This window comes from Eleutherodactylus coqui, chromosome 2 (assembly GCF_035609145.1).
Source record: "Eleutherodactylus coqui strain aEleCoq1 chromosome 2, aEleCoq1.hap1, whole genome shotgun sequence".
Classification (NCBI taxonomy): Eukaryota; Metazoa; Chordata; class Amphibia; order Anura; family Eleutherodactylidae; genus Eleutherodactylus; species Eleutherodactylus coqui.
In genome coordinates, this window is record NC_089838.1 from 223,638,341 (window position 1) to 223,655,115 (window position 16,775).

General features: G+C 44.6%; 1 protein-coding gene across 1 annotated transcript in view; it reads right to left on the reverse strand.

Moving 5' to 3' along the window:
* Positions 1-883: 883 nt before the first annotated feature.
* MINDY2 (MINDY lysine 48 deubiquitinase 2) overlaps positions 884-16,775 on the reverse strand; it is a 79,664-nt gene continuing 63,772 nt past the window's right edge. Inside the window, exons 7-9 of the mRNA XM_066592535.1 lie at positions 14,384-14,557; positions 4,656-4,835; positions 884-3,776 (exon numbers count right to left, since the gene is read on the reverse strand). Coding sequence (XP_066448632.1) covers positions 3,660-3,776; positions 4,656-4,835; positions 14,384-14,557 — 471 coding nt within the window. The 3' untranslated portion in view covers positions 884-3,659. The remainder of the gene's footprint in view (positions 3,777-4,655; positions 4,836-14,383; positions 14,558-16,775) is intronic.

Here is a 16,775-nt window from a genome sequence, read left to right on the forward strand (position 1 = left end):
CTGTCATTGGAACATCAGATGGTTGAGAAAATGCTTAGTTCTACAGTTTTGAAGCCAGTTTAAGTCCCAAGTTATTCACAAGACCACTAGCTGTGTTCTGGAGATGTAGCTCTAATCAGAAATCAGAAATTTTAGAATGCAGAATCAAGTATGAAGGAGACTCATCAGATCGTTGTATAAAAAGTTATTTGTTTACATAATTCAGAACTAGAAATGGTTAGTAACGACTAGAGATGAGCGAGCATACTCGCTAAGGCAAACTACTCGAGTGAGTAGTGCCTTATTCGAGTACCTGCCCGCTCGTCTCAAAAGATTCGGGTGCCGGTGGGGGTCGGGGAGGGGGGGGGGGGGGGGATCTCTCTCTCACTCTCCCCCTCCTCCACCCTACTCACTCCCGCAACTCACAGCTCTTCCCCCACCGGCACCCAAATCTTTTGAGACGAGCGGGCAGGTACTCGCATAAGGCACTACTCACTCGAGTAGTTTGCCTTAGCGAATACGCTCGCTCATCTCTAGTAACCATTCAATGCAATTGTCAAATTGTAGCATTTTCTGCTTCCAAACTTTATTAACTAAAGTGAGAGTTTCTGCTCAGTGGGACCTGTTGTATAGGAGGTCATGAAAACGATGCTAATCAAATTTGGACTATTAATTCTTCAACAAGTCCAGTCACCAATAAGACATCACCTTATCAGTACAGACCATAATGGTCCTTAGGGATTTAAAAAGGGCATGCGCACCGTTACAACTGAAAGCAAATTAAATCTATGTACCTGGGTAAATTGACATTGCACTATGCAGTAAGCTCATTCCTGTATTGCTTTTATTTTCTAGACTTGTTTTCTCTGGCATGCCCGCTTGTGAAGCTGCAGGCTCTGAGCGCAGTGGGTGTTTCCTGTTGACCCCACTCTCTATTCTGCTCCCTTCTCTAACTGCTCTAGTCTATGTGCCTGTTTACAGTTCCACTCCACCCTTTCATACAGCATCATCAGTAAGACCTCTTTCATACCTGCACACACTCCATTGTTTGGAGATCATATCCGACACAAACTGTGCCCGACAGATCCCACTGACTACAATGAGATCCGCTAGGTTGCTGTCCTGCAACCCAGCCTGAACAAAACATTGTAGCATGCTGCACTATTTTCCTTGGGATTTTGTATTGGAGGCTCATATTAGACGTATAAAGCCTAAGGCTTCATATATGTGTTGCATCTGAGAAACTCTGGTGCAACTCCTATTGGACAGAACACAGACACCCATCCGCATGTTGTCAGATCTCCACGGATCCTGCGCATTGCGTATCCTATTCTTGACTGTGAAAATAGAGGAGAATGACATGTAGCAATTTTTTCCCCATACAGACCATTAGCTTGTGTGAAAAATCAGCCACCTGAATAACCTCATAGGCTATTACGGTGTCATGCGCTGCCCGTGTAATACACAGACATCACATGGCCAGAAGATATGGTCCTGTGATTGGACCCCAACACTAACTTGCTCTTTAAATTACATTAGAAATAATTAGGACACATTGAAAAGGAATAATACATGACTTTAAGATCAACCTACAAACAGGGTTTGTTTGAAGACTGGTAAACGTGAATTAGCAGCTGCATCAACCTGTTGACCATAGGTTTCTATATGCAAAAAGTGGTAGAATTTCCCTTAAATCAAGACTGAATTTTTTTATATATAAATTTTGGATGCATTGAAAGAAAACAATTGCAGAGGTGCACAAAACCTTTACAACATAATAGTATACAACCCCTACCTTTTTTGAACTGTACAGGTCAGTAAAAGGTATACAATAGATTACACCAGGCATCTGATATGGATCGAAGATGTTCGTTAGTTGAAGTAGGACATGTATAAGAAGATTGCCTCATTGACATGTCTCATACTTATTAAAAGGCTTATTTGTACTATAATACTTCAAGTAAGTTGCCCATGTACAAAGAAAATGCAATACATGTAAAATGTATCTTGTCAGAGCATATAGGTTATTACAAAAACAAAAAGAACAAAAACTGGCACCCAAGTAAAGTGCTTCTTCACCTCAACTTATTTTTTTTTAGTAAAATCTGATTTAATGCAGGTGATCATATTGAAAAATACTGCCTAACATTCGAGGCGTGTTAAAGGTGTAAGGAAACAGCTTGAGAATTACTAATGAAGGGGGAAGGCTTGGTTGTATACAATCAGGCTTTTCTATATCTCTTACTGCCATATTAATCAGATTTTAATAAAAAAATAAAATAAAAAAAAGTTTACTCAGGTAGAAGACCACTTTGGGAAGAATTTGTATATAAGTGAACGCATACCAAACATACAAAAACCCTAAAGAGCTGCAGGACTCCAAAAACTGGCTGTCAAAAGTAGATAAAAGCGGGAGAATGCAGTACTGGGTGGACAGAATACAGTCTACAATGGAGGTTGGTGGTGCTGGAGTGTTTTTGTTTTTTCCAGGAAAAAAAAGTTAATTAGAAGACTCCAATACCAAACTGCAAAACTTGTGGCGTTTCTTTGGGGGAAAAGAACACCTTATGTTATAACATAGGCAATGGGAACCGAGATTGTCCAGTTATATTTACATCAAGACGGAAGCGTCAGCTTTATATGAAAATCCTGCAACTAGCAATCGTAGCAAAAAATGTAGTTCATAGGTTATTATAAAAAGATACAAATGAACATGAATGAATCACAGACTGATTGTCAGAGGGCCGTATGAAAATGATAACACTACTGAGAATAGCCAAAAATCATTACATAGTGACCACCACGTATCGCTCTCCAGTCACCCGTACACACAGCCAGTACGGACGGGATTAGACAAGACTAAGACCCCACATTAATCTACCTACCTTTTTTTTTGTTTAAGGATAGCCAAGAAGGTAAGTCAGCCTGCCCACAGACAATGTGTGGTTACTGCAGTATGTAACAGTCTCACTTATTGGTTTGAAAGGTCTTTACCTTAAGTTCTTAGACAAAGCAATCCACTTGTATAACCATGTCACCACATTATATACATGGGAAAAAAAGTCACACTGGTCCTAAATATTAAAAAAGTATTTTGTCACAAAATCTTCAAACCTGATATTTTTAGGCATATAGCCCAGGTTATGACACAGTGAAGGAGTAGAACATTCCTTTACTTACACTGAATAAAGTCCGTGTAGTTATGGAGTACGGAGGAGGACGATGACTTGAGTCAACCAGACAAGTGGTGGGAAAGCTGGACTCAAAGGAGCAAAGCATGCTGGGACATTCTACTACCTCTAGCTTTCGCTTACTCCTGTGCCCTTTTTGTAACATATTATAATTCCCCAGGTCTAAGACTTACCTGACAAAAGGTAAACACCACTTTGCTTCCTGTAGTCACAAGAGTCTACAAAATGTTATGGCTAAAAATCATGAAAGAAGCTATGAGTATTTAAAAAGACGTAGTGATGCGCTTCTTGTTCCAAAATGTTGGATAATGATACAGGATAATATCACACAACTCCAAATGACAAGAGTCTAAACAGGTCTGTAACAAATTCCCCCTTTCCAAACTGAAACACGGCTGGGGGGTTTTCAGGCACAGATGGCTTATAACCGGTGTCACCTTTTCTCTGGACACGAACACGCTTCTTTGTGGCTTCAGAAAAGGACATTTGTTATAAAAGTATGCAAGAATTCTTGTCCTTCTCTTTGGGCTCTTTCCTCTTTTTCTCACTGCTTCCCGGTGGTCGTCCAGTGGAAGGACTGGCAACTGCCTGAGGGGGCTGTCCTGGCTGAAATTAAACATAAAATGTAATTAGATAGGAAATATTCAGATTATTAGATACATTTAACAGAAGTATAAATATATGAAGGAGTAGATAAGTGTATTTGTGTAATATACGCACTTTTATTTACTTTTTTTTTTATATATGCAAAAATGAAGCATCTAGAAGGCGTCGTTTTGCTGGAAAATTCGGCATGCAGTTACATCTCAGGCGGATAAGCAACTGATTAGAGTTGTGGCGTCATTGGATGGACAGTCTTGCCACCCAAGGCCCTAAAAATGGCTCTACTCTCAGCCTATAAAAAGACCCAGAGGCTACTTTTGTGTAGTGGACCTCTTTTTCTACATTACATATAAGTGGGCACAAACCAATAAAAGGTGCCATGTATATTCAGTGGGGTATGAGGTTTAGAATTCCTCGAAGTCATAAAAATAAATACCAAATTTTGCCACCAGACAAATATTTGGTGCTGTTGAAGTATAAAATAAAGTAGTATGTCACATCAAGTGTTTTCAAGTTTCAAATAAACAAGGTCCCCATGTGTAAAAATAACAAACAAGCCACTACTCACCTCTCCCAGCTGTCGGCTGTGTCCAGCACCGCCACTACTGGTCTCCTTTGTGACATTTCAGGCCGAAGCCGCCTATGGCAGCTCAGAAGTCAAGCCAATCTCTTGATGGGCTGACAGCGGAGATCCGTCTGCCGGCTCCTGCCCCTGGGCGGCAGAGATCCACCGTGGTATACCGCAATGCCCATGGACAGGCAGCCATAAACTTGCAGGTGATCTCCACCATGACTCACTGTTGGCTGTTAACGCTTATTAATGTAGCATTCTCTGATTTTTGGAGTATGTGCATACAGGACTGATACGCTAGGTTTAATTACCGGCGGAGGGGCAGAAACTGCTGCCTGCTCTTGTTCCTGGTAATACTGCGAGGCTCTCCTGTCCTCTTCTTCCTGAAGTTTTTTAGCCAATTCGAGATCACTGATGCCTTCTGGTATCTGTTCCCAGTCAATATCTTGGTTCTGCTGCTCTTGCTGTAGTGATAAAGCCATCAGATAGTCCTAGGAAAGATACAGCTTATCAACATTTATAAAAGCAGGGGGAAAAGGTGACGTCATAAAGCTTTTTTTTCATGCCAGCATCTGTTGTAAAAAGTTACAAAATGTAATGAAAGTCTGCTCGCATAAAAATTGTGCAACTTTTTGTCCTCTACACCAGGATATATCATTTTCCCAAAAAGGGGGTATGGCTTGTCAAGGGGAGCCATAGTCACCTCGGGGTAACACATTTATGTATGATTTAGACCAAAAACTGGCATAAATTATTCCAGAAATGTATGCAACAGTGGACCTGATGAACATTTCTATGCAGGTGCATGGAGGAGCAGTGATGCGTGTCTGAATTGCAGGTCTTACCATATATCCCCTCTACGACATGCTCACAACTGGGCGAATTTGCCGCTGATTTGCCGTTTGGACCCTCTGTGTGGAAAATCCACGGAACTTACAGTAGCAGCAAAGTGGATGAGATTTTCAAAATTCACGTTGCAGAAAAAGTAAGCACAAAACCCGTGCAACCTTGACATGTGGTGCCGACTTTAAATCCACAGCATATCAATTATAACACCATGTTGTAGCTGTTTTTGATGCAGCATGTCCGCTATAGATCTGCTGCAGGCATTCCACACAGAATCCGTACAATGTAGGTATAGCCCAAGGGCGAATTTGGTGCGGAATTTCCATTTGGACCCTTTTCACAAAAATTCTACAGTATTTACAGTAGCAGTAACGTGGATGAGATTTAGAAAATCTTGTCCACAGCTGCATAAAAAATATGAATAAAACCCGTGCAGTAATTGACATGAGGTGCAGAATTTAATTTGAATTCTGCACAAAAATACACGTCAAAAGCCGCATGAAATAGTGCAGGTTTACTGATGTGTATGGGAGCCTTAACCTGCTTGAATATATGTCATTTACCACAGTGATCAATTACTATCGTTCTACACATCTTTTTACCATCATATCTGCTACCAATAGAGATGAACGAGCATCAAGCTCGGACGAGTACATTCGCTCGAGTATTAGCGTGTTCGAGATGCTCGTTATTCGAAACGAGCACCACGCGATGTTCGAGTTACTTTCACTTTCATCTCTGAGACGTTAGCGCGCTTTTCTGGCCAATAGAAAGACAGGGAAGGCATTACAACTTCCCCCTGCGACGTTCAAGCCCTATACCACCCCCCTGCTGTGAGTGGCTGGGGAGATCAGGTGTCACCCGAGTATAAAAATCGGCCCCTCCCGCGGCTCGCCACAGATGCATTCTGACATAGTTCAGGGAAAGTGCTGTCTTGCTGGAGTTGCTATAGGGAGAGTGTTAGGCGTTATTTTAGGCTTCAAGAACACCAACGGTCCTTCTTAGGGCCACATCTAACCGTGTGCAGTAGTGTGGAGGCTGCTTTTTGCAGTGTTGCACTTTTTTTTTTTTTTTTTTTTGTATATCGGCCGTGCAGAGCATTGCGTCCTGCAGTAATTTTACATAGTCCAGGGCCAGTAGTGGTGAGGCAGGGACAGAAGACATATTTAGTGTATATAGGCAGTGGGCCTTTCCAAAAACATTTGGGAAAAAAAATCTATTTGGGCTGCCTGTGACCGTCCTCAGTGTACTGGGTCTCTGCTGGGGGTAGTTGTCCTAATTCATACGCAGCCAGCTAAGTGTTACAGCAGGCTTGCGCAAAATTCTTTCCTGACTCTGCTGTGCGTTCCATAAGCGAAGTCAGCCTCCAACCACAGACCAATAAGTGGCACATTTAATTACAGTGTTCTGTTTCTGCACTACTGGTAATACAGCATGCTGAGGGGTAGGGGTAGGCCTAGAGGACGTGGACGCGGGCGAGGACGTGGAGGCCCAAGTCAGGGTGTGGGCACAGGCCGAGCCAGTGCGGTGGCCAGGGGTAGAGGCAGGGCCAGACCGAATAATCCACCAACTGTTTCCCAAAGCGCCCCCTCGCGCCATGCCACCCTGCAGAGGCCAAGGTGCTCTAAGGTGTGGCAGTTTTTCACAGCGACGCCTGACGACCGACGAACAGTGGTGTGCAACCTTTGTCACGCCAAGATGAGCTGGGGAGCCACCACCACCAGCATGCGCAGGCATATGATGGCCAAGCACCCCACAAGGTGGGACGAAGGCCGTTCACCGCCTCCGGTTTGCACCACTGCCTCTCCCCCTGTGCCCCAACTTGCCACTGAGATCCAACCCCCTCTGAGGACACAGGCACGAGTGCCTACCGGCCTGCACCCACACCCTCACCTCCGCTGTCCTCGGCCCCATCCAGCAATGTCTCTCAGCGCAGCGTCCAGACAACGCTAGCGCAACTGTTTGAGCGCAAGTACGCCGCCACACACCTGCACGCTCAAGCGTTAAACGTGCACATAGCCAAATTGATCAGCCTGGAGATGCTGCCGTATAGGCTTGTGGAAACGGAGGCTTTCAAAAGCATGATGGCGGCGGCGGCCCCGCGCTACTCGGTTCCCAGTCGCCACTACTTTTCCCGATGTGCCGTCCCAGCCCTGCACGACCACGTCTCCCGCAACATTGTACGCGCCCTCACCAACGCGGTTACTGCCAAGGTCCACTTAACAACGGACACGTGGACAAGCACAGGCGGGCAGGGCCACTATATCTCCCTGACGGCACATTGGGTGAATTTAGTGGAGGCTGGGACAGAGTCAGAGCCTGGGACCGCTCACGTCCTACCCACCCCTAGAATTGCAGGCCCCAGCTCGGTGGTGGTATCTGCGGCGGTGTATGCTTCCTCCACTAAACCACCCTCCTCCTCCTCCAACGCAACCTCTGTCTCGCAATCAAGATGTGTCAGCAGCAGCCCGTCGCCAGCAGTCGGTGTCGCGCGGCACGGCAGCACAGCGGTGGGCAAGCGTCAGCAGGCCGTGCTGAAACTACTCAGCTTAGGAGAGAAGAGGCCCACGGCCCACGAACTGCTGCAGGGTCTGACAGAGCAGACCGACCGCTGGCTTGCGCCGCTGAGCCTCCAACCGGGCATGGTCGTGTGTGACAATGGCCGTAACCTGGTGGCGGCTCTGCAGCTCGGCAGCCTCACGCATGTGCCATGCCTGGCCCATGTCTTTAATTTGGTGGCTCAGCGCTTTCTGAAAAGCTACCCACACTTGTCATACCTGCTCGGAAAGGTGCGCCGGGTCAGCGCACATTTCCGCAAGTCCAAGACGGACGCTGCCACCCTGCGGACCCTGCAACATCGGTTTAATCTGCCAGTGCACTGACTGCTGTGCGACGTGCCCACACGGTGGAACTCTACGCTCCACATGTTGGCCAGACTCTATGAGCAGCGTAGAGCTATAGTGGAATACCAACTCCAACATGGGCGGCATAGTGGGAGTCAGCCTCCTCAATTCTTTACAGAAGAGTGGGCCTGGTTGGCAGCCATCTGCCAGGTCCTTGGAAACGTTGAAGAGTCTACCCAGATGGTGAGCGGGGATGCTGCAATCATTAGCGTCACCATTCCTCTGCTATGCCTCTTGAGAAGTTCCCTGCAAAGCATAAAGGCAGATGCTTTGCACTCGGAAATGGAGGCGGGGGAAGACAGTATGTCGCTGGATAGTCAGAGCACCCTCATGTCTATATCTCAGCGCGTTGAGGAGGAGGGGGAGGAGCATGAGGAGGAGGGGGAAGAGACAGCTTGGCCCACTGCTGAGGGTACCCATGCTGCTTGCCTGTCATCCTTTCAGCGTGTATGGCCTGAGGAGGAGGAGGAGGAGGAGGAGGAGGATCCTGAAAGTGATCTTCCTAGTGAGGACAGCCATGTGTTGCGTACAGGTACCCTGGCACACATGGCTGACTTCATGTTAGGATGCCTTTCTCGAGACCCTCGTGTTACACGCATTCTGGCCACTATGGATTACTGGGTGTACACACTGCTCGACCCACGGTATAAGGAGAACATTTCCACTCTCATACCCAAAGAGGAAAGGGGTTCGAGAGTGATGCTATACCACAGGACCCTGGCGGACAAACTGATGGTAAAATTCCCATCCAACAGCGCTAGTGGCAGAAGGTGCAGTTCCGAGGGCCAGGTAGCAGGGGAGGCGCAGAGATCAGGCAGCATGTACAGCGCAGGCAGGGGAACATTCTCCAAGGCCTTTGCCAGCTTTATGGTTCCCCAGCAAGACTGTGTCACCGCTCCCCAGTCAAGGCTGAGTTGGCGGGAGCACTGTAAAAGGATGGTGAGGGAGTACGTAGCCGATCGCACGACCGTCCTCGGTGCAGCCTCTGCCCCCTACAACTACTGGGTGTCGAAGCTGGACACGTGGCCTGAACTCGCGCTGTATGCCCTGGAGGTGCTTGCTTGTCCTGCGGCTAGCGTCTTGTCAGAGAGGGTGTTTAGTGCGGCTGGGGGAATCATCACGGATAAGCGTACCCTGTTGACAGTGCCGACAGGCTTACACTCATCAAGATGAACAAAGCCTGGATTTCCCCAGACTTCTCTTCTCCACCAGCGGACAGCAGCGATACCTAAGCAATACGTAGGCTGCACCCGTGGATGGAAGCATCGTTCTCTATCACCATCAAAAACGGGGACCTTTTTGCTTCATCAATCTGTGTATTCTATTCATCCTCCTCCTCCTGCAACCTGACGTAATCACGCCGAACGGGCAATTTTTCTTAGGCCCACAAGGCTCAGTCATATAATTTTTGTAAACAATTTTTATACGTTTCAATGCTCATTAAAGCATTGAAACTTGCACCTGAACCAATTTTTATTTTAACTGGGCTGCCTCCAGGCCTAGTTACCAATTAAGCCACATTAACCAAAGCGATTAATGGGTTTCACCTGCCCTCTTGGTTGGGCATGGGCAATTTTTCTGAGGTACATTAGTACTGTTGGTACACCAATTTTTGGGGGCCCTCGCCTACAGTGTAATCCAATTAATTTTTTGCCCACCTGCATTAAAGCTGACGTTACATCAGCTGTGCTGGGCACTGCAATGGGATATATTTATGTACCGCCAGTGGCTTCCTGGGACCCACCCATGCTGTCAGTCCACATGGACTTCCCATTAGGGAGATGTACGTGCCTGTGTATACTTATAAAAAACTCGAGCCTGACTAGGGCATGCAGTTTGGGCCGAAGCCCACCTGCATTTAATCTGACGTTAGCTCTGCTGTCCAGGGTACTGCAATGGGATACATTTATGGACAGCGGGTGGGTTCCAGGGAGCCACCCATGCTGTGGGTGCACACGGAATTCCCATTGCGGAGTTGTACCTGCCTGTGACTATTTATAAAAAACCGCAGTCTGAGTGGGGCATGCAGACACCTTGACAGAATGAATAGTGTGTGGCACATAGGTTTCCCATTGCTATGCCCACGTGTGCAGTTCCTGATGGCGGTGGCACAGGATTATATTTCTCATTGCTTCTGTACAGCATTGTGGGCTATCGTCCTGCCCCTTTTAAAGAGGGTCGCTGCCTAGCCATGCCAACCCTCTGCAGTGTGTGCCTGCGGTTCCTCCTCATGGCAGACGCACTTATAAATAGACATGAGTGTGGCGTGGCATGAGGGCAGCTGAAGGCTGCGCAGGGACACTTTGGTGTGTGCTGTGGACACTGGGTTGTGCGGGGGTTGGGGGGTTGGGCAGCATGTAACCCAGGAGAAGTGGCAGCGGAGTGTCATGCAGGCAGTGATTGTGCTTTGTTGGAGGTAGTGTGGTGCTTAGCTAAGGTATCCATTGCTAATGAGGGCTTTTCAGAAGTAAAAATTGTTGGGAGGGGGGGGGCCCACTCTTGCCGCTATTGTGGCTTAATAGTGGGACCTGGGAACTTGAGATGCAGCCCAACATGTAGCCCCTCGCCTGCCCTATCCGTTGCTGTGTCGTTCCCATCACTTTCTTGAATTGCCCAGATTTTCACAAATGGAAATCTTAGCGTGCATCGGCGATATACAAAAATGCTCGGGCCGCCCATTGACTTCAATGGGGTTCGTTATTTGAAACGAACCCTCGAGCATCGCGAAATTTTCGTCCCGAGTAACGAGCACCCGAGCATTTTGGTGCTCGCTCATCTCTAGCTACCAATCAAAACTATGCAGAAAAATAGGGAAAATGTATGTAAATGGCGTAAAAGAAAACTTGTTGGTTGCTATTGGCAACAAAAACCATTTTTCTTTTGGAGATAAGTCTCTCAGTAGTCATAAAAAAAAAAAAAAAAAATCATGTAATGCAGGGAAATAACCACTCTTATCTTTTCCCCCTTCTCCCAGACACAATATGCATATACCGTATATTCCGGCGTATAAGGCGACGGGGCGTATAAGACGACCCCCCAACTGTCACCTTATACGCTGGGAATACAGCGGAGCAAAAAAAAAAATCATTACTCACCTCCCCCGGCGTTCTGCGGCGCTGCTGCAGGATGTCGCTCCCTCCTGGTCCCCGGCAGAGCATGGCTTTCTGGATGCGGGGCTTGAAATCCCCGGCTCCAGAAAGCTAATACTGTGATTAGCTAACACACGCCATCAGCCAATCACAGCCATTCAATGACATCATTGAATGGCTGTGATTGACTAACACTCGTGCGCCTTCAGCCAATCACAGCCATTCAATGATTGGCTGACGGCGTGTGTTAGTCAATCACAGTATTAGCTTTCTGGAGGCGGGGATTTCAAGCCCCGCATTTAGAAAGCAATGCTCTTCCGGGGACCAGGAGGGAGCGACAGCCTGCAGCAGCGCTGCAGAACGCCGGGGGAGGCGAGTAATGATTTTTTTTTTTCTTGACACTTTCTTTTTTTTGTATTACCGGCGTATAAGACGACCCCCGACTTCAGAGCAGATTTTTGGGGGTTCAAAAGTCGTCTTATACGCCGCTATATACGGTATCTCCTGGTTCAGCAAAATTCTGATATCGAATAAAAGTTACCCATGGGGTTGAATCTGCAATAAACTCCTATCCCCCATTGATTCTGTAAAAAGTGATGATCCACTACGTACAAGCTGCCACTTTTTCTAAATACCTGCCTTCCCGTCTTTGGGACCCATAATGTTTTATTGCACTTACTGACCTGAATATGCCACAATATAATAAACTGCTTCAGAGGCCCTCAGGATTGGTATGGTGTGGACACTAAAAAGTACACTTTTTAGTCATTTTAAACAACTGTTGAACCCCTTTTCTGATAAACTAGATATGATTTTGGATACAGAGATTTGCCATTTTGTGATGAAGCACCTGTGTAGTTCAAAGATGAATATTTTGTGTAGAATTCAGCTAGATCATGCCTGTGGACATGGTTTCACATATCCACTAAAGGAAAATAATCAATTAGCCATACAAAGCCCACTCTTCATTAATTTCTTTAATCCTAATTAATCCAGTTTAAAACGCAAATTGATGCTAGCATTAAAAAAAAAAAAAAATAAATAAAAAAGTTGCACAACTCTGCTCACATAAAAATTGTGCAACCTTTTGTCTTCTACACCAGTATAGATAACAGTCCCAAAAAGGGGGTGTGGCTTGTCAGGAGAGGGCATAGCCAGCCCCCAGGCTAACACACTTATGTCTAATTTAAACCACAAACTGATATAAATTATCCCAGAAATGTATGCATCTCTTCAGGGAAGTAGTGATCCTTTGGAACAGCTGACAGGATTGGCAAGCATTAACTATTAATATCAATAGGAAACATGGCATTGTGTGCACCTCGTACGTCCTGCGATGGTTTTCCCAGCCCCATTTAAGACAATGGCTGAGGCGTTGCAAGAGAACACCCAAAGATAGGACATGCCGCGATGTATATTAATGGGGTTCATAAAAGTGTGTCTCGCAACACAAATCTCACGCAATTCTCTCAGCCGTGTGAAAGCTGCCTAACTTATAGAACATCAAATTAGTCGCAGAGTAGACACTATTTTGGAAAAGTAATTTTGTTTGGTCCTTCAATTTTGTTGCCAACTATGGAAGATTATGAAAGCAGCCCTTCGGGTTTCAGGACAAAGTTCTGTCCTGGGCCTGGATGGGAAGGGGGTATATTACCTGTAGTTCTCTTTTCCCTCTGATCTGCCAATTCTGCAATTTTTTAACTACCTGATGCACACTCGTCTAATTGGCCATGGTTGCTCATGTGATCAGTGCTGGCCAATCAGAGAGCAGGTATAGTACATTGGTAGTCCAACACTATCACTGAGGGGATTAGGTAGTCTGAAGATCTTGTCGGCCATCCTGGACAGCTGAAAACAGGACCCAGAACCGTAAGATCAGAAGGTTGGCAGAGAACAGCTGCAGATAATTTACCCCTCCACGTCTGAACCCAAAATAGAATTTTGCCCTGAAACTGGAGGGTCTCTTTAATGTCAATTGAAAAAAAGATGACAAGCTCTGATGAACTACAAATTAGCATCTCCATCTCATGTGTAGTAGAAAGATATACACGGAGGATAATGTATGTATTGATTGTATGGGGTAGGAAATGCATTTTTTAAAATAAAAACGAATATGATTTTTTTCAGTTTGCCCAGCAGAATGCGCTAATGGTCATTATTGGCCATTTCACAGAAGTGAGAAAAAAACAACTAAAAACACCAATGCTTCCGCTGAATGGAAATACTCATTGAGGCCGTCATCAGTTCAGCGCATTAGATATGCTAACTGCTATACTTTACTAAACTTTGGAGTTTCAGTGCCAGGCTGCACAGATGAAAAACAACAAATAATTATAGTGTGCCAAAGTCATCAGCAGTTGTCGCACAGCTGATAAATAATGTATTGAAGTCTCATGAGCGGTGCTGTAACACAAGGCAGCGATATGACAACAGTACTCAATCACCGCTCACATCAGTAGGATTCCCGTGCTAATGGCAAAAATCAAATAGAATTTTCGACATGATTCGTGGAATAAAAAGATAATAAAGAGCCCTGTTGTGAATCTGTTTAAGCGTTTTGATTAAACAGGAGGCCTTGCCAGAGATTTGACTCCCACAGAGGGCTTCATAGCTGCGCTTCATCATATTAACTCTTTCACTACAATTATTTACCAGTGGAGCTTCGATTTAAAAAGAGGACCTGTCAACTTTCTTGACATGTTGGTTTAAGTAAAAACTTACCCCCCACGAAGTCATTCCGGAGCGTCTTTTTTTTAGAACTGTAAAGTGTGCTGTTCCTCGGTTATTCCTCCTAGAACGCTATGAATAATTGGCATCTAGATATTAGCAGTTTGGAGTTTGTCTGACATTATCCAATCAGTGCTGACAGTATTACACGGTGTCAAAACACAGGAGAAATGGCAACACCCAGCTGTCAATTTATTCATAAATATGCAGGAGGAATAACAGATGAACAGCACAACGTAGGGCTCCGAGAAGAGAGACGTTCCACAAAATAAGAATAAGTATTAGGAAAAACCAGAAGAGAGTCAGGAGTGGGGACACATTTTCGTAATGTGCACATACAGGAAATCCACCATGACTACCACACGTCACACTAGTTTAGGGAATACTAATCATTCCTTCTAAAAAGGAAAGATCAAAACATGTCCAATGACAATAAGGAGAATGTATTGTCTGCACGTCTAGTGACAAACATACCTGATCGATCTGGTCTTGTTGTCCTTGGTACACAGTTTCTGGGTCAGACGGTGGTCTTAGGTGGAACTCAGAGTCACAGAAGTTTCCATCTCCATCTACATTATGTAAACTTTCCCAAACAATGTTTTCTTCCGTAAGAAATCCCTGGTCCGTAACAAGCAAGTATAGCAGTCCCTAAATGACAACATTAAGCTTTAGGAATACACGAAAATTGGAGGGAGGAGATGTAAAAAAATAACAGTAGTTTATTCTCCTGTTCCATTTTAAGAGCAGAAAAACTGTAAAAAACAAAACCAGAATCCCTTAAAATCCCCATTGATTTCAGTGGGACTTCTTTCATTTCAGTTTGCTTCAGTTCTGTCTGGTTTCCATTTTTTGATGACCTGTAGAACTTTTTGCCATCCAAAAAAATGAAACTGGATGAAGAGGAACTTTTTTTTTCTGTGGGGTATGGACATGAATGGAGGGTATTTAGTTTGCATTACGTTTAATGGATTTGTTTAATCCAACCGCATGTGTAGTTGTAAAACACAGCTACATTTTAAATCAAGCAAAAAAAATAGTATATATTTTTATATCTATCTATTCTATTTTTTGCTAGAAAAGTGACAGTGTTGCGATGGACCATAAAAACCTGTCACTAGCTACACGGTGGAAATTGGTTCATTCAGTTGTGCCATTCAACTACATAGTTTATAAAAGGGACATAAATGTCCGGATAAGTTGAATAGGTTGTGGGGCCTGTGGTGTAGTTTTCCCCTTATGTTCTATCCACCACACTTGCTCTCCTTTATATCAGTACTCCAGAGAAGCCCCCACTGATGGGTATATTCTCAGGATGTGACCCGTGGATTACTGAAACTGTGTGAAGTACAACTACTATGTCTTTGATCTTTAATATTAAGACGGCTTTACCCCCTTGATACTTTTGCATGTACTACATCATGCTTTTTTTTTACCTTCTGTATGTTTAACAATTAATAAAAAAAAGTTTCGAAAAAACTAGCGCTCCGTTAACGGATGAGAACACGCAGATGTGAGCGCGGCCTAACAATGGTTATCTGCTACAATGATCTCTGCACCAATTTAGTCCCCGATGAAGATACATATAGTGATATATTTGTATACATTCAGGGTCTCTATGAAAGTATATAGACAGAATAATATATAAGACAAATCTAGGGTAACTAAAACATGGTTTTGTACTGCAGATCAGTGTCTGGCATCACCCATGTTCTTCATGAGCTTTATTAATTCATAAAAATCAACCACAAAGCATTCAACCTTGTTTCATGATGATTCCGTTTCCCTGCAACATGCAAAACTGTAAGGCCAGACTCACGGAATCGTAGGCGAAAAACCCTGCATGGTTGCCACGGGAGGTGGCGAGATCTCCTAGAATGGAAGTCTTCACACAGAGGCTGAACAGACATCTGTCTGGGATGATTTAGTGATCCTGCACTGAGCAGGGGGTTGGTCCCTTCCGTCTCTACCATTCTATGATTAATGGTTTTACCGCTGTGGAGGTGGCGGTGAGCCAACCTATCGCTGCGTATGACAGATATTGTACTGCACATAACAGCTTATCTCACGCACGCTTTCATGCGCGGTCGTCTGGGTTTTTTTTTGTTTAAATGTAATTGCATATGGGTGATGTTGATTAAGCGCTCAGAGAACAGTGCGCTCTCACACATAATATGTGGCAAAATAGAACATGTATTCTAATTATATTAGTAAAATAGTTGAATAACTAAAATGTAAATTAGAAACCGTAATGCATAAGTTTTTGAATTGATATGTATATATTACAATAAAAAATGCAGTTAGGTGTTCAACAACATGTTTTTTTTTTGTAATTTCAAGTTAGAATCCAGAATGCCCCATAACTGTAAAAACTCCTCTTAAAATTTTTGTTACGTGTGGCGAGGCGACATTTTCTGTCCAGAAACGTCGAATTACTCCAATCAAAAACTGCATATCACCAATAATTCTGTATCCAGTTAGGAGATCAGGACAAGCACTTTATTTGAAGTTAGTGTATCTATAAAACCAGTGTTAGGCCCACTAAACAAAAGATGTCACATTAATTTTCCTCGACCCAAAATTAGGGTAGTTGAGTTATTTTGAGAAAAGAAAGAACTTAAAACCGTATTTTTAGTATTTTGATGTGAGATAAGTATATCCTAAACCCATAGCTAATAAACGAAATGTAATGTCTAGAGATGAGCGAGCACCAAAACGCTCAGGTCCTCGTTATTCGAGTCGAGCTTTTCGTAATATTCGAGCGCTCTATTTGAGTAACGAACCCCATTGAAGTCTATGGGAGACCCGAGCATTTTTGAAATTCACCTGCCGGGTGCCGAGTTGCTCTCTCTAGCCAGCCAGCCACATA